The sequence below is a fragment of the Myodes glareolus genome, chromosome X, assembly GCF_982192425.1.
Source record: "Myodes glareolus chromosome X, mMyoGla1.1, whole genome shotgun sequence".
NCBI lineage: Eukaryota > Metazoa > Chordata > Mammalia > Rodentia > Cricetidae > Myodes > Myodes glareolus.
The window spans coordinates 45,469,128-45,492,924 of NC_142053.1; the positions used below are offsets into that span (position 1 = coordinate 45,469,128).

Consider the following 23,797-nt stretch of genomic DNA (forward strand, 5'->3'; position numbering starts at 1 on the left):
TAACAAAGCAGGCTGATCTGTAATTAACTTACCTCCTAGCAACTCATTATTCCTAGCCAGAATAAGTTGTGGTGGGGGTATATTCCTTTGTTTCTGTGACTTTGTTGCCAACTTTCCATCCACACCTCTGAATCAAAGAACTAGGAAAAGGACTTGGAAAACAGTTCAATAGGTAAAGAGCTTGCCAGAAAAAAGTGGGACAAGGGATTGTGGATTTAGATCAGTAGTAGAGTGCTTGCCTAGCAACCAAAAGGCTGAGTTTGACACCAAAAATTATTCAAATAAACATACTACAGCAACAACCCAATTATCTAAAACCATTTGTGTACTAGACACATAGAAAGACACAGGACACAGCTCCTGTGGGCAAGAGGCTCACTGCAGAGAACATCCATGCAGAGCAGTCCAGCAGCTACCGCCTCAATACTGAGAGGCAGGGAAGGGCAGGAGTATTCCCGGAGCTTGCTAGACAGCCAATCTAAGCAAACAATGGGCTGAAGGTTCAGTGAGTTCTTGCCTCCACACAAATGCATGCACACTCAGCTGCAGGCGCACACACATGTACACATATGCCTTTGCACGTGAGCACAGATGGGAGGGCACAAAGCAAGGATGACAAAGAACTCTTGCCAATTACTGCTGCAGAAATAAAGCATGGAAATTATTCTTTCACAACATGCATCACCATTTCTAATTTCTAAGGAGCTGTCTTTTTGTTAAATAACCCTAGTGTCTTAAAGAGCAGGTTGTATGTAGTTCTAACATTCATCCAGAGTATCTATATCATACATAATGCATCCAGTATTTGTTGAGTGATCAACGGGATAGACCATGTCTGCATACTATATGGTATATACTAAATGGATAGACCTGATTACCTAATAAAAAGTACTTTAAAATGTTTGTGGCATTTTAATTTTCCAATGCACCTGGTGTTTGTCAAGCTTTTCAAGAAACCAGTAATGGCAATTTAGAACTAGCAAGTTAGTGAGCAGACATTACAGGAAGTCATGCATTCTAGTCTCTTTCCTTTAAACTCTCATCAGCCAGAGAAAAATACACCAGGTAACATGGATATGCTCCATGTTTAGAGCTCAAACCAAGCTGGGTGTGTCTGCACATTTTTATAGCTCAGCAACCAGGAACCTGAGCCAGGAAGAGAACCACAAGTTCCAAGTCAACCTAGACTACATGGGAAGCCCACCTAAAACTAAACAAAGAAAAATAAAAACCACGGCATTGAGGGCAGGAGAAGGGAGTTAACTGGAAGGCGAGACAGGTTCAAAAACCTAGAAAGTTCTGGGCAAACCATCCCAAGCAGAAGTAGGACTATTCCTCCACAGCAACTGGAAAGACTTCTTTGAATCCCTGGCACTGGGTACCTGGATATTATGGAAGCGAAGTTGCCACTCTGTGAATGTACCAGTATTGGCATCATCAGCTCACAGCACACCTCTTTAACCTGCCAAGTCTTAGGTATCTTGTCTGCGTTTTCCAATCCCTGTTCTACCGTTCCTTAGAGAAAGGAAGAGGCCTCACTCAAGCAGAGGAGCTATGTGTAGACAGCTGCTGGGAGAGGGAGAGTCGGCTTGTTTGAAGGCAGATCAAGCACACTCCAGTGGAAGGCCAAACAGCCAAGTATGCATACATGGGCAGCAAAACTGTATTCACCAGATTAGGAAAACAAAAGAGGACACGAGCTAGATAAGTAAAAAAGTGGGGGTAGCTATGGGAGGAGTTGATAAAGGGGCTGTGATCAAAATACAATGAACAAAAATTCTCAAGGATCTTGGAAAAAATTTTTAAAAACGTTTAGTTTAAAAAAAAAACCTACTTTAAGCAAGCTATTCCCCTCAAAGGCAGGTCTATATTCAAGACAACATAAAGGTAGCTATTCCATAATTTGCAAGCAATGGAACAAAGGAGTCCTGTGTTAGCAGTACAAGGTCTGCATTACACCGCGCAAACTCTGTATCTCCACACAGATGCCCTACAGGCTGAAAGCAACTCGAGTTAGTCTGTTAAAACCTTAAAACCCCATTTTCTTCTTAATCAAACTTTCTCTGAAAACTGGCAATTTTAGCTTTTGTAGAAGTTGCGAACCATCCATTCACGGCTCAATCCTACTCGCTCTTCTCCTCATGTACCTGACCCAATTGGGAAGCAAGATGACAAGAATGAAACATGAAATCCACACGTGCTTGGGCTCTAAAGAGGGTCTTTCCTCTGCTTGTGCTCTGCCCCTGGAGTCTGTGGAGGATGAAAGCGCTGGTGGGGGGGTGGTGCAAAGTGAGAGCTGGGGAGATGGCCTTTTCTTCTTCTTTCCTTTCTTTCTTTTATCCCCCCACCCAGGCACTGACTATTCTAGAAAGCAGACATCAAACAGAAAATACCAGCAGCAAGGGGCTGAAATTGGACAAAATGTGATGAGGCATAAATGAAAAAGAAAAAAAGAGGCAGAAAAGAAAGGGGGGAAAAAGAGCCTTTTTGTATCAAAAGGGGCCCTTCTGAAAACTACCTCAAATTATGGCACTTTCCACATTTGCTTCACAACAGGTAGCTTCACGTTGTACCGAGCCCTAGACCTCATTTTGCAGGGTTAGGAGAAAGTGAGCCGGATGTAAATGGACCAGTTTGGTGGTTTGGCAGTTACTAGAGAGAAGGAAATGCGTGACTCTGAGCTCCTGGATTCAGACAAACACGTGAGAGTTTCTTCAGGGTGCCATTAAGGAAGGAGCATAGAAGCCAGTCTGAGGTAGAACAAACTGCAAACCGTGGCTGGTCGGCTAGTGCCTCCACAGCTGGAGCAGTGGGTGGTACTCTCCTTTATTATGCTGCTGGACAACCAGCTGTGAAGGAATCTGTGAGGCCAGAGAGAAGGATGCTGGGTCTCACAAGCCTTTATTTAACAGTAGCTTTGGGACTTACAATCATTTTCTTTACATCCATGCCAACTAGCTTCTTCATTACAAAAGAGAAAAGGCAGTGTGGTGTGAAATTCCTGGTGTGTGTCCTACAGTAAAACCAGGCAGAGCAGTGAACAATGCCTTTCCCCCAGGCGGCCACAAAGCAGCCACGGGAAGCCAACTCTCAATCCCAAACATACGCCCACAACAACCCTCTCTTTTTCTTCCAGGGGTTGTGATATTTCCTCTCTTCAAACTGGCCTTCCTCCTAAAAGCCTTTGAACTCTCCAAAGGTTATCCATTAGGCTTTGTGCTGTCTACTAACAAATCCTAATCTGCACACTAAAGACCCACATGGAAATAAACAGCATTTAGCAGCAGGCATCCAAAGCACAGGCTGAGTATATCTTATCTAAAATGTAACCACAAACAGTTCAGATAGCCAATTTCATTCATATTTGGGAATGATTGCAGATGTTTTAGCAGATAAGCACCCCTAATTCTAAACTTGGAAACCTGGCATTTCCGATCACTGCCCACCACTCTTTAGTGAGGAAGTAATCCAGTGCCCTCAGAGAAAGAAAGGCGTCAGACAGTTGTAGAAAACATATTCAGAGAGTGCCTCACTATGTAGCTCTAGGCTGGAACCTGAAACCCAGATCTGCCTGTTTCTGCCTCAGGAGTGTTGGGATTAAAGGTATGCACCACCACACGCAGCTGAAATTTTTTTCTGCATGTATATCTGTCTACCTCACTCAGAATTACCTAAAATTACATATGCAGGAGGTGGAGAGTGGTGATTCAAGGTGTAAACATACAGCATGCAATGATGAACCCAGGACAAGAGTATTCTTATCTCCTTAAACATTTATTATTTCTCTGTGTTGGCAAACCTTCAAAATCTTCTTTTACAAATCTTTAGAAAAAGAATGTAAAACATAGGCCCTACCCGATCTGCCTATCATCACCATTTAAATGCATTAATTTATTAGTACTTTTGTGTGGTGTGTGTGTGTGTGTGTGTGTGTGTGTGTGTGTATGTGCACGTGAACGCATTTGTGTGCATATGTGGCCAGCACATGTGCCACAGTGGAGTTGATTCTCTCCTTCCACCTCTAAGTTGCTTCTAGGGATTGAACTCGGGTCACCAGGCTTGCACATTGCACAGCAAGCGCCTTCACCCTCTGAGCCATCTCTCCAGCCCACCTGTCATCCTTGTCTGACAGCCAAGCTAATTTTCTATCGTTCCAATTTTAAAATATGAGCTGCCAGGTGAACATTAACTCTCAAACGTTTTGAGCATCATATTAAAACTCAGAAAGTTTCACTTCTCAGCTTTTCATATTACAGATAATCAAGATATATTAAAATGTATTTAAATAGTTGAAGCAAATGATCAAAAGTGTTTTCTCAGCTCCACAGCAAAGCATTGCTATTATTCAAATGAGTGAATAAAGTTTATCAAACCACATGTTTATTAAATACAAAATAGGCAAAAATAGATTCCAAATGGTGTTGTCAGCATAGTGAGTGATGTCAGCAAAGCACACAATCAGGAAACCTCCACTAAGCATGTAGTGATGCTCTATACTATCCACAGCTGTGACATCCCAGAATAATGAAAAGCACCCACTGTGTAGACTGTAAGGAATGCCTTGGTTAAGCTAATCTCTTTTGGCTCTCCTCTAGGTTCAACTGAACCAAATTGGAATGCCAGGAGGCACTTAACTTCATTATTGCGTGTTACTGGTTGCAACCACTCCATCACCAGTAAGAACCCTTGGCCAAGTGTTTGAGACTACCTGAAACATTCCCATGTGGATTAGTTGGCTGCAGTGCATTCTGGCTTTATTTATAAAGAAATAACACTTCTGGAAGGAAATGCAATAGTTGGGAATCAGGTTAAATGCCAGAATACATCCTAAGGAAACTTACAGGCATGTACAACTGTTTGACATCATGATTCGGTGTATTCACCTGCAAAGTTCACACTTTCAAAACTGCCTTGATTTATGGCTTTGTCCTTCCACAGGAGTATGGAAGCTGGGGTGACCTAGCTCCAACTTCCTGAACCTTGGACACTCATATGTGGCTCCAGAACACACTATATCTTATTCCTGTTGAGGTGAGAGCAGCATTTTGGGGGGCAGACAGCATGAGGATGAAACCCTTTCTAACGTGTATTCCCATTATGTTTTCTTGAATCAGAGAAAAAAGGCTTGAACTACAGATAAAGCAATCAGAAATTCTGTATAACATAAATATCATCGTATTATTGTGAAGTACAACTTAAGTATATTGAGCACATGAAGACCACCATTCATGTGTGTGTGTGTGTGTGTATATAAAAAGGTTGAAAACCCTTGAACTAGATTTGCTCACCTACCACATAATTAGCTGCTAGTGACCACACTAAGTACAGAAAGATAGTGAAGCAAGTAACAGAAAAGGTATTTATTTGCTTTTGTGCGAGTACTCAGTCTAAAAGAAATTAGCAAAAGCATGCAAACACACTACAATAAAGACAAAAAAAACCAAAACAAAACAAAACTGTGGTCAGTTTTGAAAGCCTGAAGCACTGGCACTCTTTGGAGGGCAGGAAAGGAGAGGTTCCAGAAAGAGAAAAGAGAGGAGATGAAATAAAAGCTTAACTTAATGGTCCAGAAGTTATAAAGACACACTCAAAGAGTACAAAGTAGTCTTTTTGCCTAGGCACAAAGCAATGCCAAGGAAATGGTAAGACAAGATACTGGAGAGGTGAGCAGCTGCCAGGTCACATAAAACCTAAGATTTGGAATTGCTCCTTCCACCAACAAAATCCTATGATTCTGCTAAAAATGAAGCTGGGGCATGTGACTAAGATCACAGGGCTCAAACTGGCTCTTTCCTCCATTAAAAACATGTTTAGGGCTTCTGGTTAGGTGCAGGAGGTCTGTCTTTGGACTCTGCTACACATTAAATGGGCTTTTGCAAGCTGCTCTGGGAACCTGACCCACCAGAAGAATATCGTGTCCATGGGAAAGTGCAATCTGAATTCTAAATAGACTTCCAACGACGATTCTGGGAAGAAAAAAAAAAATCGATTCAACAGTTGCTGGAGAATGCCTGGAAAGCAACGAAATCCAGGACCTTGCTTTGCTCCATTGAGACAGTATTGAAAACAAAAAAGACTGAAGCCCAGTGTAGTGGCACAGGCCTTTAATCTCAGTACTCTGGAGGCAGAGACAGGCAGATCTGAGTTCGAGGCCACCATGGTCTACAAAATCAAGTTCCAGGACACCCAGGGCTACTATTACACAGTGAAGCCCTGTCTCGAAAAAGAAAAAAAAATAAAATAAATGAGAGAGAGAGAGAGAGAGAGAGAGAGAGAGAAATAAGTAGTACCTACTAATATTTATTATTCAAATACATGACCCACCCCACCCCCAGTATGTTAAGTGTAACTGGCTGCTTTCACTATAAAGTCAACACTAAAACAGAAGATACTATATCTTTAAAAGACAACATGGATGACAGCCAAGTCCTTTAACTAACAGTTTTCTTGTGCCCTTGCCCAATCAACTCTCAAATTATCCAAGCATTAATTAAGGAGAGATGAGAGTGCCTGGACCATCTGATCTTACCCCAAGGCTTCACTATTGTTTGGCCTTTCCTTTCACTAAAGCTCCCTTAGCTATAACCCCCTGGCACTTAAAACGCCAGTTTTGCTTGTCTATTGGCTTTTTGGGTTTTTTCCTCCTCACTCCCAATAACAGTAGTAAATGACTCAGAGATATTGCGCTCATTTCCCAGAACCACCCTCCCCCTAGTCCTCCTCAGGTGATTGCATAGTGGCCCTTCTCAAAAGTGAGTGTGCGCAATTACCAGCGGGAGGAGAGTGGATTAAAATCCATATTCATAGCCAAGCACAGTGACATGTGCCTGCCAACCTAGCACTCAGGAGGCCGAGGTAAGTGCATTGTAACAAGCTGAAGGAAGTAAGTCAGGCCACGGTGGATTAAAGAGTGAAATTCTTTTTTCTTTTTTCAAAAAAACAGGAAACAATAAATGCATGCCATATTTATAGACCAGCCTCCCTCCCTTCCTCCTCCGTGGGATCTGGACGCACCAGGTCTGCAGTAGCACTCAGGAATTAGCATATTTAACAAACACCCTGAGAGACTGTGAAGCCGGAGGAGTCAAGGGCTGACAAGCACCACTCTGGGTATTTTAGCCAGTCAAGCCCCAATCCTGAACTGAGAAGAATGGCAAAGAGCCAGATATTCGTGCTACCTCCCATTAGATAAAGAACTTAAACAGAGAACGTTTCAAAAGAAGGAACATAAAAACTTGTGAAAAATGCTAATTTGCATGACCCACCCAAATTTGTCCCAGCCTCTTACCTCTTGTTAGATGTTTCCATTTCTGTTTCTATTTCCAGGGTTCAACGCCACTGTGATGGGAAGAGAGGCCAAGGTGGGCCGGACTTCTCTAATTCACATGAATGTTTTCCCAAATATAAGAAAAGTCAAGACGGACTATGTGAAAGGCAAATCCTCCAGAGCTGAGAGGTTAAATGAGATAAAGAAGGCCCCCTGCTGGCGCGGAGCTGTGAGGTGACAAATGAACTGTCAGGGTCCCTGCCTAGTTTCCTCAGCACTGTTGTGCCAGGAACAAGGAAGGCCTCACAGTTCGCAGCACCAGGACTAAGCTGGAGAAAAACAAGCACGCGGCTTGGGTTTTTCCACTCTTCCCAGCACTGCCTACAATGTCGTCAGCACTTCATGTGAGCCCCAACTGGTACCTCTGACAGCTGCTGGCTCAAGCCAATGGTAGAAGAGGAAGGGGCTTGGATGTCATCCTACTACATTCAATGTAAGAAAATGGAGTCCAAAGAAAGCTGGCTCCAGAGGACAGGTCTGTGGGGAGGATGCAGGTATTAATAGAAGCTGGCCTCAGAATTGGGTAGCTGTGGAGAGAGGCTCCTCTGTCTCTCGGGGTTACCTTCGCTCCTCCCTTATAAGCTCCCTCTGCCTCGTGGCTTCTGTCTCCACACAGCACCAGCATTGGCCTGGCTCACCATGGTTGCCTGCCCTCCAGTTTACCTTTGTCCCTGTTGCAAACTGTCATCGGCAGCCTCTTAGATGCCCAATTCTAATTTCCTGAGAGAGGAACACAAATTGCATGGGCTCGTCTTGTCAAGCCTGTGTTCCTCTCCACTTGATGGATGGGCTATCAAGGAAACAGGTGGCCCACTCTTCGTTCAATTGAGCCGTGCCAGGAAGGCAGGCTCTTGGGCACAATTGCCTGTTGATCTTCTACCCCAGCACAGCTGGTACAGATACATTTTACCTTAGAAGGGAATCTGGCCAGAAAGAACAGAGAAATATCTACATGCTGAATGCCTAGCTGAGAATTTGAAAGAAAAATGGTATGTCCACCCTTGAGCTTCAAACACCTACAATCTTGAGTATCTCCCCCCTGCACCCCGCCCTCACATGTGTTAAATGTTCTGTCTCTCTTTGTGTGGTATTTCTTTGTCTGCTTCTCTCTGCCTCTCTCTCTCTTTCTCTCTCTCTGTTTCTGTATTGCTGTTGTTGCTGTTGAAATGGAATCCAGAACAGCACACACACTAGGCAAACATTCTATGACTGAGTCGCACCTTCCAACTCTAAATCTTACCGTCTTAAGAAAAAAAGCTAGCATTTCACACCAAACCTGGAAACTAAGTCTCTTCATCCCTATTTAAAAAGTCTTGGTCATCAGGCGGTGGTGGTGCATGCCTTTAATCCCAGCACTCAGGAAGCCAAGGCAGGCGGATCTCTGTGAGCTCGAGGCCAGCCTGGTCTATAAGAGCTAGTTCCAGGACAGGCTCCAAAGCTACAGAGAAACCCTGTGTCAAAAAAAAAAAAAAAGAGGAGGAGGAGAAGGAGGAGAAGTAGTAGTAGTAGTAGTAGTAGTAGTAGTCTCAGTAAACTACTAATACCTACTAAAAGAATTGGCACAAGTTGAATTGAGGGGGCAACATCAGCTACCAGCTCCCCCAAGGGAGGGAAGGAAGAAGTAAGAGCCTAAAACAGACAAATGCTGATAAACAGACACCACTGGCTTTTAGTCCATCTCTCCACAAGCACTCGGTCCATTTGCTTTACACCCTATGATCATCTTATCTTCCAGTAAGTTCCACCAGATGCCATATGAGGTCAGTGTTCAATGTTAACTAGAACGGGGCAAGCAGCATCACAAACTGACAGATGGCAATTGAGAGCTTATCATTCTTGGATTATTTCATTCCCAGGAGGGAAAAATGCCAGAAAGTAAAGAGCACTATGTTGACAGCCACCTAATAATAGCTGTCCATACTTCTACTACCTCCTGGTTAACCCTTCCCCCAGATAACCTTCTTCTCTTCCATCAATCCCCTGGTGTCAGAAAAACAAATTGCCACACCCGAGAGCCTCAGTAGGAGCTTTACTAGTGACAACTGCCCAGGACAAAGAAACACTGACAACCACTGAGAGCAGAGAGATCAGAACCAAACAAGAAAATCTGCTTGTAGATCATTTTAGCTTGGAAACCTGGGATTTAATTCCTAACATATAAAAAAATGGGCATGGTGGTGCAGACCTACAATCCCAGCATTCTCAAGAGGTAAAGACAGAAAGGTCAGAAGTTTAACAACATTGTTGGCTACACAGGGTGAGTTTAAACCACTGTGGTCTACATAAGAAGCTGTCTCAAGGGACTGGGGAAGTCCTGAAAGAACTGATGTGCATGTGATGTGCAGTCTTGCCTCTTAATTATCCCTGAGTAGTTTTAAGAGCTTTCTTGTAACTCATAACAGTATTAACTGATTTTTAAATGGTTTTTATTAGCATATATTAATTATACACAATGAGCTTCATTATGACATTTTCACACATGCTTATAATGTATTTTGACCATATGCAAGCCCTGTTACCATCTCTTGGCCCCTCCTCCCACTGACAATCTTCTTCCCAGTTAACCCCACTTCTATTTTAATATGTATATTCTCACATATTCGTTCTTGCTTTCTTTCTTTCTTTTTATTTCCTTGTGACTCAATGAGTTTAATTACGGTGGCTTACAGAAACATAGCAACTTATTGGTAGCTATACGACTGGATAAAGTGTCTCTCCTTCCATTACCAATTGCCTATGGATCCTCAGGGAGAGGTGGAGCCTCCTGAGGCCATCCCAACCATTTGGTAAGATATAGGAGCCAGAGAAGAAAAAAAAAGACAGTATGGTGGCTTGGTTCACACTCAACAGCAGTTAGCAGCCTTTCTATCTAGTCCATATGTCACCTACTATCCCGCTGAAAAACTAGCTCTTCAAAAACTTCTTAGCTTCCTTTTCACACAAGGGAAATTATGCAATGGTTAGAAGAAGTGAAATATTTATTTTCACTGACCTGGAAAGTACTCCAACACTACTATCAAAGGGGACCGTTTCAGATATCAGGGAGCAGTGCCACTTCTGTGTTTCTAATGTGTAAAGACAAAGCCCCATCAGAATAAGCACTAGCTGTTACTAATGATTATCCGTGGCAGATGGGACTATGGAGGATTTTCACTTTCTATTTTTGCCATTTCTGACTTGCTCAAATTCTCTTTATAATACATGAGTTTCTACAATCATGGGGGAAAAAGGCTATCTTTAACCCCTTACAGTTCTGTACTTGGTACATCAGAAAAGAACAAAGGTCTAGTGTTGTGATTGAAGAACATGTTCCCTTTTAACTATAAGGATAGTGATTTCAAACACTTGCAGCACACACACTGAAAGATGGTGTTAGGTTATGCTAGCCAAGCACTCTACAAGGCAAACCTGAAACATGAGATCTTCCTGTCTCTGCCTCCCCGCCATCAGAATCCAGTTTAGTCTTATTCTACACTGTACGGTGGTTAGCTAATATTCTGGGAGTCTAACAGCACTGGTGGACAATTAAGGTCACAAAATCATCAATTTTGAAGAATGACCCTGAGCCTCTGAGGCAATAGGCTTAGTTGCTGCTCAGCCTCGGGAGTTGAGACCAAACAGCAAGTAATTCCAGCGAGAAAGATGGGTGTAGGGGAAAGATGAAGGCCAGGAGTAGGGCGTACACCAAGAATTCACTCAGGTTTTGCTGTTTAAGAAACAATCATACATGGTGTCATCACAAAAAGCGATCCTGTATACACTTGCTTAGAACTGAGAGGGGATGGATGGATAGATGGATGGATAGATGGATGAATGGATGGGTGGACAAATGGCTCAGTGGTTATACTCATGGGTTCCAACCACCTGGAACTCCAATTTCAGAGGATCCATCATCCTCTTCTGGCCTCAGGGAGCACTGGATGCACATGGTGCACAGACATAAACACAGACAAAACCACCACACACAAACAATAATAAAAATAAACCTATTTTTAAACACATACAGAAAAAAGTTGCTAGCTGACCTAGTAGAGTTGCTGCAACCGCCCCGAGGCTTTAGTCACTAGGGACATAGATGAAGGGGGACTGTAACACTGATTCCATTTCCCTTGATACATAAGTAGAATAGGAACATATTCAGCCACTCCACTAAATGGAGGTTGTAGCTTGGGATAAAAGTAATCTGCCTGAAGCATATCCAACACATAAAAATATGTAATCACCAACAATTTAAATGTCACAGAGTACAGTGACTAAGGAGCTGGCCTGAGAGATTCTCCCTAGAATTCCTTACTTCTGCCAGTTGTTTCTCTTAACCTTGAAGTAGGATTTAAGATGTAGATTGTATCAGTCTTTCAAGAGTACGTTTCTTTTTATTCTTACAAAAGAGAGGGCGATGGAAGTGAGTGCGGCTGAGTGGGAGAACAGCTGAGTTAAGCTCGTAGGAGGAAGTCTCCACAGTGTTTGATCTGCTATCTAGGAGTATATTATTTACAATCTAGGACTGGTCATGGCGATCCCATCTTTCTTTCCAAAAATCCCCATTAGGGCAACTCCGAGTCTCACACTTTTCCATGTCAGTGTGACACAACTGTCCTTCTAGGGGCCATCCACCTCCTCCCATACCCATACACCACCCCTTCAGAAATTCTCCTCAACTAGACAGAAAACTCACAGTCCAGAGTCACTCAGTCTCCTCAATCCAAAACCTGCTGAAGCTGTGCTTCTCAACCTTGTTACTGCTGTGACCCTTTCACACAGTTCCTCACGCTGTGCTGAACCCCCAATCAGAAAATTATTTTCGTTGCTACTTCATAACCACAATTTTGCTACTGTTGTGAACCATAATGTAAATATCTGTGTTTTCTGGTGGTCTTAGGCAAGTCCTGTGAAAGGGTCTTTCAACCCCCAAAGGGGTCAAGACCCACAGGTTGAGATTACCGCTATTATTTCTGAACATTAAGAAAGCACCAGGAAAACTTCCCTTCAAACCAGGCCAGCTAGGGAGGCAGAGGCAGGCGGATTTCTGTGAGCTTGAGTCCAGCCTGGTCTACAAGAGCCAGTACTGGGACAGGCTACAGAGAAACCCTGTCTCAAAAAAAAAAAAAAAAAAAACAAAACAAAACAAACATGCATCCTCTTCCACACCACCTTCTGCAGCAAACAGAGGCCATTTTATCACTCACCAAAAGGCCAGAAGTAAAATCTGCCCATATCTACCTATGATCAAAATATATTTATAACCAAAAAGAGAAAAAAATAAATACAGTAATTAAAAAAAAAAAGAATCCTTATAAGCCAGGCCTGGCTGTTCAGGCCTCTAATCTCAGTTATCCAGGAGGCTACGGCAGGAAGACTGCTAGTTCAGGATTTTGTAAGGATTACAGTACAAGTTCAAGGGAACCCTGTGTCAACACATCTAAAACAGGGCTGGGGCTAGAGCTCCAAGAAGCGTTCTTGTGCGCATGTATGAGGCTAGCTCCCCAGGACTGCCCCTGGAGACCCTCTTATACAAACCACACAAGGCAGACATCATTATCTCCATTGTAGAATAGGTAAACTGAGGTTTGAAGAAGTACGAAAATGTGTCCAAGTTCAAAACAACTAACAAGAGATAGAGGCAAAATTTTAATTCATTAGCGTCCGATTCTAGCACCTAGCAGAATTAAGCAACAACCATGCATGTTGACACATACCTATACCCCTGCCATGAAGACCTCTGGTTGAAAGCCAGTCTGTGCTATCTAGTGAGACTCCATCTTTTCAAAGATGGAGCCTTTGAACTTTCTGAGCCTTGAACTATGCCACTTACATGACCAGCAGGGAAACCATACAAATATACTCGATTTCACTAAACATCACAGGTGTATAGTTCCAAATTTATTTTAGTTTTTGTTGTTGTTGTTTTATACTGGTTCTTATGTAACCCAGACTGGCCTAGAGAACTCCTGTTGCAGCCAAAAGATGACCTTGGATTTCTGATCCTCCCACCTCTATCTCCTAACTGCTGAGGTTACAGCCACTAGCCACTAAACCAGTTGAGGTAGGACTCTATCCCAGAGCTCAGTGCAGACTAGGTGAGCGCTCTACCACCTCCAGACAACCCCTGCTCTCTGGAAATGTGTGGTCTGTCCCATTTTTGGTTTTCCCCTTTCTTCCCACCCCACTTCCATGGCAACTTAGTCCAGAACTACTTTGTTGTTTCCTCTAAAGAGGCCTCTCTAAGGAAACTGTTTCACTATGCAAAAAAAAAAAAAAAAAAAAAAAAAAAGGTGCTTCCCTAGATGTTGCAGCTCTCTCCAGAGCAGGAAGGAAGACAGAAGACGGGGCCCACCAAAGGCCACTGAACAACCACCGTGAGCACTGAACCATTGGGAAGTATACTAACATGTGGAGAATTGACTGCTGGCTATGTCCCAAGGCCCCTTCTGGGTGAAGAGTTTCTGGAGATTTCTAGATCTGGTTTAACTAGAATGAGTTTTACTAAGAAACAGCTTGACCCTAGACTAGGCAGTCTCCCCGAACCAAAGTGGGCCTGGAAGTGCTGAGGACAGGGAGAGCAGAAATGGCAGTGGTGGGGCCAGACCAGCAGGCAGAGTGGGGATGAGAGGGAGACTAGCCTGCGCAGCCTTTTCCTTTAAAAGGGAGTCAAGAGGGCCTTAGGATAATAACAGCTAATTATTAAGCTCATTTGTTGAAGTCATGACACAATTATGAAAACACAGGCAACGTAGTAAAGAAAGGGTGGGGGCAGGAAAGAGGAGGTAGAAGGGAAAAAAAATCATAAATGTCTGCCCTAATTCAAGGTTAAGAAATGAAATCAGAACTGATGAGGTAGTGCATGCCTACCCTACCACTAGCACTCAGACTGCGGCAAGATGGGTGCTCCAAGTTTAAGGCCAGCCAGGGCTCCAACATAAAACTATAAAAAACAAATGATAAATGGAAATGAGATTTTAAAATATTTTCCAAAGAATAACTGTTAACAAAAGCAGTCAAATGGAAAAAGCACAAGTGGGTGCCCAGACTGCTTCTTTCAAGGGACCAAGGTTACTGAGGACAATTCTTGCTGCCAGCAGAGGAGAGGATGCTACCTCCTTCCACACAGGTAGCCACTCTCTGCCACTCAACTGCCAGACCTCAGCAGTCTCTGCTACCATGGACACGAGCTGCAGGAAATCACACAATAACTGCAAAGGAATGAGAAAATAAAAGTTTGCGTTTTCTATATGTGACTGAACAGTAGTCTCAGGTATGCTAAAAATTATTTACACTGCTTGTTAAATTTGATAATCCAGATTTTATAGAAAAAGTGCAACCAGAGTCTAAAAGACTCCTTTAAGTCATCAGCCAAGTTTCTAGCTTGTGAGTGATTCCAAAGAGTTCTGTAAACATCGCAAGGAGTCGCGACAGGGCATACAAAAAAAGGAAGAAGCAACAAGACCTTTGAATCCTTTCAACAAAGCACCAAAAGACTAACTATACTGTCCATTGCATACTATGCCCTCTAAGCTCTGGGGGGGTCCATACAAAACAAACAATGGCCCAGTCCCTTCTCTAGGAATGTCAGTACACAAGATAAAACCAAGAGGGGGCAGAAAGAGAGAAGTGCCAAGAATGAGGCACACTGTGCTACAGAGTTCAAAAGCCAAGCGATCATATCGAGTGGGAGGAACTAAGGGAGGCTGCACTGGCTGAAGCTCAATTCATACCTAGAACGGGGACTAAAGGATGAATGAAACTGACACAGAAAGAGTCAGAAGAAGTGTAAAAAAAAGGCACAAGGAAAGGGAAAATCAAATTAGGTCCAATGTGCATTTAGGGAAAAGTAAACCAAAATGACTATGAAAAGGAATAATTATTTGAAATCCTTTCAATAATCATCCTAATAATCAAAGAATTATACATTAATCTCGATAGCACTTTTAAGAGTTTGCTTTACTAAGAATAGCTGCTGTTGACAAGAAGAAGGTGGCACAGGCTCTTCCTCATTACTGTGGAAATGTTAATGGCCATTACCTGGGTCATCACAACACTGAGCAGCAGCTTAGCATTCACATCCCCTGACTCATGGGAAAAGACCTAGGAAGTCATCTGCAACACACAGATCTATACAGAGAACTTTTCTGTAATGGTCTTTACAACTACAAAGAATTAGAGGACATTATCAGGTACATAACGATGTAGTTATGTGATGGAATACTATACAGCCAGTATGCACTGATTGTCATAAGTTTCATTACAGACAATATTTGTAATAATCCTCCCAAATGGAGTCAAAGTTGATAAGATACAGTACAGTTTCAACAGTGTAAAATAATATATACATAGGAGGGACAGAAGAATGTTCAAATCTCAGTGGTGAGATCATGATTGCTCTTGATTCTGTATGCAGGGACTGGAAAAGTATGTTCTGCAAATCAAATCTGACTCGCTGACTTATTAGATATAATGTGTAGTTGGAGCACAGCCACAGATACGCTCATTTACATATTGTCATTACCCGTGATTGCGTCTGCACTTCAGTAACGGTGTTGAGTAGCTGTGACCTGGCCCACAAATCTTTGCAATGTTCATTACTGAAGCCCATTTACAGGAAAAGGTTGTAAGTCTGTATTTTCCAAATTCTCTATCACAAGGAATGTGTTAATATTTTCCCAAAAGGTGTATTTCCAATTGGGGATGGCCTTCATGGAACAGGGTCAGAATTTCAGATAAACACCTGCAGCAGTAGAGATTTTTGAAGAAGGTGGAGCAGGATAGGACATGATCCCAGCTAATAAAACACTAAACCTGTCATTTAGGAAGACAGAATTTAAATGGTGTACCCATCAAAGTCAATGATTCAGCAACAGCTGGAATACAGGGCCACTCCTCATTTACAGGAGGTTAGCCTAAGGTTTGGCACGTTACTCTTCAACTTTCGTCCTAATGAACTCTATATGACACAGCCTCCTCCCTGTAGCAAGGACCAGTGGACCTTCCCCACAAAAGACAAGGAAAGGCTGTGTGGCTGTGTGAGCTCTGGCTGGAGAGGCAGTTTAACGTTTAGGGTGATGTTTCAGGCTTCCTGAAGTTAACTTGTACACTTCCAAGCTTTGTCTTGTCTTCTACTTTACAACCTAGATGTGGCATGGGCGAACAAGGATGACACTGGGGAAAGTGAAGCAAGAGGCAGAAAGGAGAGATGAAAAATGTATTCGACACTCCTGTATCAAAGAGCCCTTCAAGAAGCTCTAAGATCTACTTGCCCTCAGAACCAGGCCCAAAGACTCTGAGACCTGTCCCCAGCAAATGAGTTTGGCCTCAAAGGTTAAGTTTCCCTTTTAGGAACTGGATAGTGTTGTCTCTGTAGGCCCAAACCTCCGTATTCACAGGCATCCTTTCCCCTAGATCTGCCATGTCCTCACCTCCTGCCTCACGCTCATTTCCCCAGATGCCCACAAGCCGCTGCCTCCAACCACTGTTTACCCTTCCTCTCAGCTATGAACACAGCAAAGGGCGGAAATGATCTGAAGAGCAGGTTTCCTTTCAAATAAACACACTACCTCCCTCCCTCCCTCTCTCTGTCTCTATGTCTCTCTCTCTCTCACACACACACACACATATGCACAGAGAAAGAGAGAAGAGGGAGATTAATCACTGGCAAAATGAGAAACGGCATTGTCTGTATTTCAACAAATGAATGCCGTGGATTTCATTTGGAGCATCTTAAAAGGAAGAACAATTTCCGTGTAACTCTGCTCATTCATTTTTCATTTAATTTTATTTATATTGCACTTTATTGAAAAGGGAAAAGATATAGGATACACCAAGATGCTCAATTATTTAACAGATCATACTTAACATTATATATTTTAACACAGACCCATACCAACAATTGTTCTCATGAGCTTTCTGAGCCATTTAGCTGCACTGCTCTCTTTCTAAATCAAATATAAGTAATTTGTTGTCATAGCAATGCTTCTTCCTACTCCAAAATAGTTCAATACATGCTTTGTTTCAGCAGGCAACTATCTGTCTACCAAAAATTGGTCATTATCTTCCATCTTCTTGACAAATGTCTTATTAAATTTAGCTGCCTGGCTTTTACAATCATCAGGAGACAGTATTTCTATGCCACTTCCTGGCACCTGTACAGGAAAGGGGCTTACAGGACCTCTCAATAACTGCCTGCAAGCATATCACAGCAAAGGCACTGGGTGACAGCCAATCTTAGAAGTCATGATGACAACCATCCTTAGCATTATTACCCAGCTTGTACAGTTTATAGAGCACTGTCACTTATTTTACTGTATTCGAGGCAGGGCGAGGTGCTACCCATAATGCTTCTGTTACACCCTACACCACCATTAGTTCCTTATTTGTAGGCATCACTAGAGGAAGTGACATTTGTTCTATCCCTTCTTTTCTGAGGCTGAGTTCTGATCCTCCATCCTTCTGATGAGGTATATAATATGGTAATGAGGACAATTAAATTAAAAGTTGCTGGAATTACAGCAACAACAGAGCCATGGAATATCGTTTTGTCAGGACCTTGTGCGATGGTCCAGCGATGCTATCAGACAAACGAGAGATCACGTGGCAGTGAGTGCCAGTGTTAATGCTAATCTTGTATGTGTGGTGCATGTTACAGTTTATTACCCAGTCTCATGGAAGTGATATAACTTGAACCGTACCACTTTGCCACCCATCCCCCCAACACATACAAAGACAGCTGGATCAGAGTATCTGCACCTACAACCTTATTCTCTGCCTTATCCATTGATATTATAAATAAATATATATTATATATATAAATACATATATATAATATATATTATACATTTACACACACACACACACTCACACGGCTAGAGAGATGGCTCAGTGAAGAGCATTGCTGCTCTTCTAAAAGACTGGGGTTCAATTCCCAGCACCCACATGTGGATCACAATGGGACCTGATGCCCTCTGCTGGCCTCCAAGGGCACCAAGCACAAACATGACACAAAACACCCTCACATATAAAATAATTAAATAAACATCAAAAGTGCATATGCATGACTAACTGTTGTTTTGAATTGCTGTTCCTTCAAGCTCTGATCTTTATCTCATGCAGCTATGATCTGTAGTATCTGCAGCCCTCCTCCCTCCACCAAACTGGGTGGCTTTCATCCCACGCTACACTTCTGTGAGAAATACAAAGCAACATTTGCCAAGGCCTTTTCAGAGACAATGGGGAAAATAGATCTCCAGGAGCAACTCCTTTCATTTATCCATCCTCTATTTTTACTTACGATCATTTTTGTTGCTGTAATCAAAACTAGATAAAAGTTTACTTCATAAAAACCAAGATACTGAAAGCGGAGGCTCATTGTACTGACATGAAATGACACTGGCTCACCTGCTCCCGCTTCTCGAAAATTCTCTGCGGGGCAAGGAAGATGACAAGAGAGAGCTTATTTGGGAAATGCAATCAGAACTAGGAACTGCCCTAACAGAGCCTGAAAATAAGATTTCACAGCACCGTGTAGGCTCAAGAGCTGAAGCTGAAAACTTCCATTCCTGGCCGGATGTGCTCAAATGCAATTTGCCTCTCAGTAGGACTTCCCACTTCACATAGTCTGATTCCGTTCAAAAATCTAATAAAAAGAGACAACAGTTGCCATCATTTCAGTCACTTGGTCCTTATGAACACTTGTCTTCTACGGATTGTAGATGCTTCTTCTTTCTCAGCAGATTGAGCAGAAGAGATTATTTAGAATACCAATGTAACTATTATCTCAATTTTCCCACACCTCACACCTGTCATATAATTATAGCCCCAAACCTAAAAGGAAGAGAGCAAAGTCACAAGATTTTGGTCAACTCTCAAAGAAAAGACAAGCAATTGGAAGAAGCCTATGGGTCAGAAGCCTGTCTCAGCTTCTAGCCATTAAGGCCAATGAACAACAAAGCTTTGGCCCCCAACTCCATGCCCAAATCCTAAAGTATGGAGCTTTACCAGTGTCTGAATGCTGATGAAAAGCCTCAGACACTTGGAGGATATGAGGTGGTCCATTTTGTCTGGCAGTGCCAAATTTAAAAATTTACTATAAGCCTTTAGCTGAAAATGTGCAGTTTTGACTTTAAATGTGTTTCTTCCCTGGGGTTCAAAATCCAATTTACCCAGCCCACCTAGAAGGATGCTTTTGTTACCACCATGCCACCCTTATTCATCTTCTATAGACCAAGTTGCTATGAGATGCCTATATAAAATATGTGATAAATGAATATGAAAAAAATAAGTAACTTATTACTCCTAATAATAGTCCTAAGATACATATCATAAAAATTGGCTAAAAGAAGAAACAGATAAATCCACCCTGTGACAGCAAATCTTAACAGCTTTTCCAAATGGTTGGTATACTGAGCAATTTCTATAAAATTCTAACAAAAAAATCAAGTAAGATTCTTATTCCCATGCTAACTATTGGTGAATTTAGAAAAGGAAGAGACATTTACCCCACCCATTATATGAAGCTAGTAACATAAACTTAATACCAAAACCTGAGAGAAACAAGACAACAAAGGAAAACTGGACGCAGATTCACTTAGGTACACAGCTACCAAATCACCAAAACATTAGCAAGCCATAACCAGGAATAATAAAGAAGATAATACATCATAATCAAGGTGACTTGATTCCAAGAATGCAAAGTCAGTTTAATATTAGACAATCAATCAATGTAATCCACTACATTTAAAGCCTGAAAACAAAAGCGATATGATCGTCCCAATTTTTTACAAGTCTGTTAAACTGCAACATCCATTCATGATTCATTTTTTTTTAGTCTTAGCAAAGTTGAGAACAAAAGGACCTACTATAACCTAATGTGTATCACTGAACAAATCTACAGCAATGCCACATGGAGTGGCACAATACTCAAGTCATATCCTTTAAGGTAAAGAACAAGATAAGGGTATGAACTGTTGATAGTCTACTAAACATGGTACTAGAACAGTAAGACCACAAAGAGAAATATTAAAGGTGCTAGAGAAATGACCCGATGGTTAGGAGCACTTATTGCTCTTGCAAAGAATGAAGGTTCAGTTCCCAGCACCCACATGGTAGCTCACAAGTACCTGTAACCCCAGATCAAGGGGGGGATTCAACAGGTATGCACACGGTGCACACACATGTATACAGGCAAGACATTCATATACATAGATAAAAATGAGTAAATCTTAAAATCACAAGAAACATCAAAATACAAACTAGCTGCAAAGGAAGCCACAGGTGTCTCATTTGTCAATTATATATGATTACCAACACAGATAACTTAAAAGAATCCAAGTAAATTAGTTATCATTAACTTAAAAGTACTTAGCAAGGTTTGTAGCTAGATCATGAACAAAAATCAGTCGTACTTCTAGGCACCAGCAACTAACAAAATTACATACCAGTTAAAAGCAAAAAGGTAGTAAATATCTGGTTATGCCCCTAGGCTCTGGGTCCAGACCATCTGTTTCCTAATTCAAATTCTAACCGATAAGTTACATGACTCTGGACAAGCTAATTCTCTTTAAGAACTATTATGAGTATTAAATGAGCTAAGGCACATGAAGTACTTAGAAGAGCGCCTAGGAAAGTCAGAGATAACTAAATGGTGCTTATGATGACTGCGATGAGGCAGCTAATAGCCCTAGGACCCTAGCTCTACTGGACTCCAAAGCATCTCCAGGGATGAGAGTCGGAGAGTGATGTCACAAGAGTCAGTGAAACTTGTCTGTGTTTTCCCAAAGGGTGGGCACTGAGCTCCCACACCCAGCATACAGCTCATTACCCACACACCCTACTGTCTATAGAGTAATTAGCAGAAGAACACACCCTCTCTCTGGAGATTTCTGCCCTAATCTTACCAGCTCTTTAACTGGCAGTAAAAGTCAACAACTTCAAGTTTCCTAGGAAAATGAAATCCAGACTTCCTGGTGGATACCCTTCATTATCCAAAGAAAAGGCTTATCTCACCCCCACTGAGACGGAAGTCAGGGGCAATCCCTGGGTTGTCAGAGGAAAGGTGAGGCTACTGACTCCATAAGCCAGGGCTGTGGTGCACTTCTAATACATATCACACAGTACCTACCCTCAGGGCCTTAGAAAGAGTAACTCTTGGGGGGGAGGAACAGACTCAAGCTATTGAGAGTATGTGCTGCTCTTCTAGAAGATCCAAATTTGATTCCTTGCACCCATTGTCAGGAGGCTCATAACCATCTGTTTCTCTAGCTCCAGGGATCCAGTGCCCTCTTCTGGACTCCACAGGTGCCTCCACTCATGTGCACTTACCCACTTACAGACATAATAAGAAGACCTTTAAAAGAAAAAGAACCATTGACTGAAATCTCAAATAACCTGATGCAGTAGATAGACTTGCAGTATGTGCCAGGACGTACTTCATCGGAACCTACCTGTTTGGTCTTCCATGCCTGGTCCCCTGGTAGAAGACGGTGTTCCTTCTCCATACAATACATAAACCATTTGACCTTATAAAAAAAAAGCCTGAATGTTGCGAGATATCTGATTACACTGTGTAAAGATATGTCACCGCGAGAGGTTTAATAAAAAGCTAAACGGCAAATGACTAGGCAAGAGTTATAGGAGGGACTTCCAGACGGAGAGCTCTGGGAAGAAAAGGGGAGTCACCAGCCTGACACAGAGAAAGCAGGACATGCAGGAGGAGGGGTAAAAGCCACAAGACACATGGCAACACGTAGATTAATACAAATGGGTTAAGTTCAATTATAAGCACTAGTTAGAAACAAGCCAGAGCTATAGGCCAAGCTTTCATAATTAACAAGTCTCCTTGCCATTCTCTGAGAACTAGTGGGACAGAGAAAGTCTAAAGATGTGTATAAGGCAGCAAAGAAGGAGAAAGTGCCCAGCCTCCCTGCAATGCCGACACCTCTTAAACCAATCCTTTGTTATACATGTTCTAAATTTCTATCAAGCCCAATTTTAAAAAAAAACCAAGACTTATGGGCATAAGAACACCCCCCTCACACACAACCCCCATAGTAATATTTTTTTCTTTAAATCAAAGCTTTAGGACTAGGGATGAAGCTTAATTATGGAGTTCTTGCCTAGTATGCAGGAAACCCTGAATTCTACACCTTTTACCACATAACCCTGGAACATGCCTGTAATCCCAGCACTCGGGAAGTAGAGACAAGGAGGATGTGGAGTTCACTACCATCCTCGGCTATATAACAAGTTCAAGGCCATCCTGTATTCTGTGAGACCATGTCTCAAATGAGAAAAAAAAATCAAAACTATCATTCTTCTAAATGGAGTGTTGGGGTTTTACAGATTATTAGCCTTAGTGATATTTAAGAGAAAATAGACAAGAAAAAAGAAAATTACACTAGAACTAGTTATGTAGTTTGCAGAGAGATAGTAAACATGTACATGAGCCATTGTTTAGACTATTCTCTTCTTGAAGCAAAGCTCTCATGCAAAATAGAACACACATCCTTGTAATTCTAACATAGAGTAATAAAATAGGAGTATCTCATACATATTTAAGTCCCCTGTTAACTTTCAGCCTTTATTTGATGTTTATAACTATCTCTTTAGAGATCATGGCCCTGAAATTAAGCAACAACAGCCACTTTAAGAAAACACTTCCTGACGTGGGACTAACAGCAAAAAAAATCCATTTCGATATAAAAAGCCCACTGGAAAACCAAAGCATGTGTAACTGGCTGAGCATGCTGAAGCCATGCAACTCCACCATCCAGAATGTATCATTACATTCTTCCCCATTCTTACATTTGGTCCCCCATCCGGTTCAGTTTTTCGATTCTACGAAAAAGCAAGAAGTGTCCTGATGTCATCACATATTGACTATGTCAATATTGCCTGCTCCAACTCTCCCACAGATAAAGAAACTGAGTCTCAAGGAAGGGAAGTGACTTACGCGACACAGCAGGTGATGGGTAGGTCTCCTCAAACAGTTGGTCCCCCAGTACAGAACAGATGTCTTCTGACAAGTTCTCTAAAAAAGCTTACAGAAAATTGTCAACAGGCTCACCACAGATACAAAAATCTAACTGCGGAGGTCCTTTAATGGTAGGTTCTCTTACTTTAGCACATATAGACCAACCGTAACCAAAAAGTAAACCAAAGACAGGCGGTGGTGGCGCACACCTTTAATCCCAGCACTCAGGAGGCAGAGGCAGGCAGATCTCTGAGTTTGAGGCCAGCCTGGTCTACAAGAGCTAGTTCCAGAACAGGCTCCAAAACTACAGAGAAACCTTGTCTTGAAAAGAAAGTGTTTTTCCCAAAAGCAAATCAAAAAAGAAAAAAAGTACAAAGTCCAAAATTTTTTTGTGTGCTTACATGATCTGGCAGTAAAGCATATGCAAGGAATCCAGAATCTGAAAACCTCTGAAATCTCAACTACTTCTTTTCCCAAGAATTGTACAGATGAAATAGTCAACCTCTATTTAA

General features: G+C 42.1%; 1 protein-coding gene across 10 annotated transcripts in view; it reads right to left on the minus strand.

The window, feature by feature from the left end:
- Tmem164 (transmembrane protein 164) overlaps positions 1-23,797 on the minus strand; it is a 210,899-nt gene that overhangs the window by 160,471 nt on the left and 26,631 nt on the right. For 3 of the 10 annotated variants that reach the window (XM_087902952.1, XM_087902951.1, XM_087902950.1), the window contains exons 3-5: positions 23,265-23,342; positions 23,117-23,149; positions 21,757-21,831 (exon numbers count right to left, since the gene is read on the minus strand). The exons of 4 other annotated variants lie outside the window; for them this stretch is intronic. In XM_087902952.1, coding sequence (XP_087759078.1) covers positions 21,757-21,831; positions 23,117-23,149; positions 23,265-23,342 — 186 coding nt within the window. Of the gene's footprint in view, positions 1-7,288; positions 7,584-21,756; positions 21,832-23,116; positions 23,150-23,264; positions 23,343-23,797 lie in introns of those variants that run through there. 3 more of the 10 variants (XM_087902953.1, XM_087902954.1, XM_048441674.3) reach the window with 3 other exon arrangements.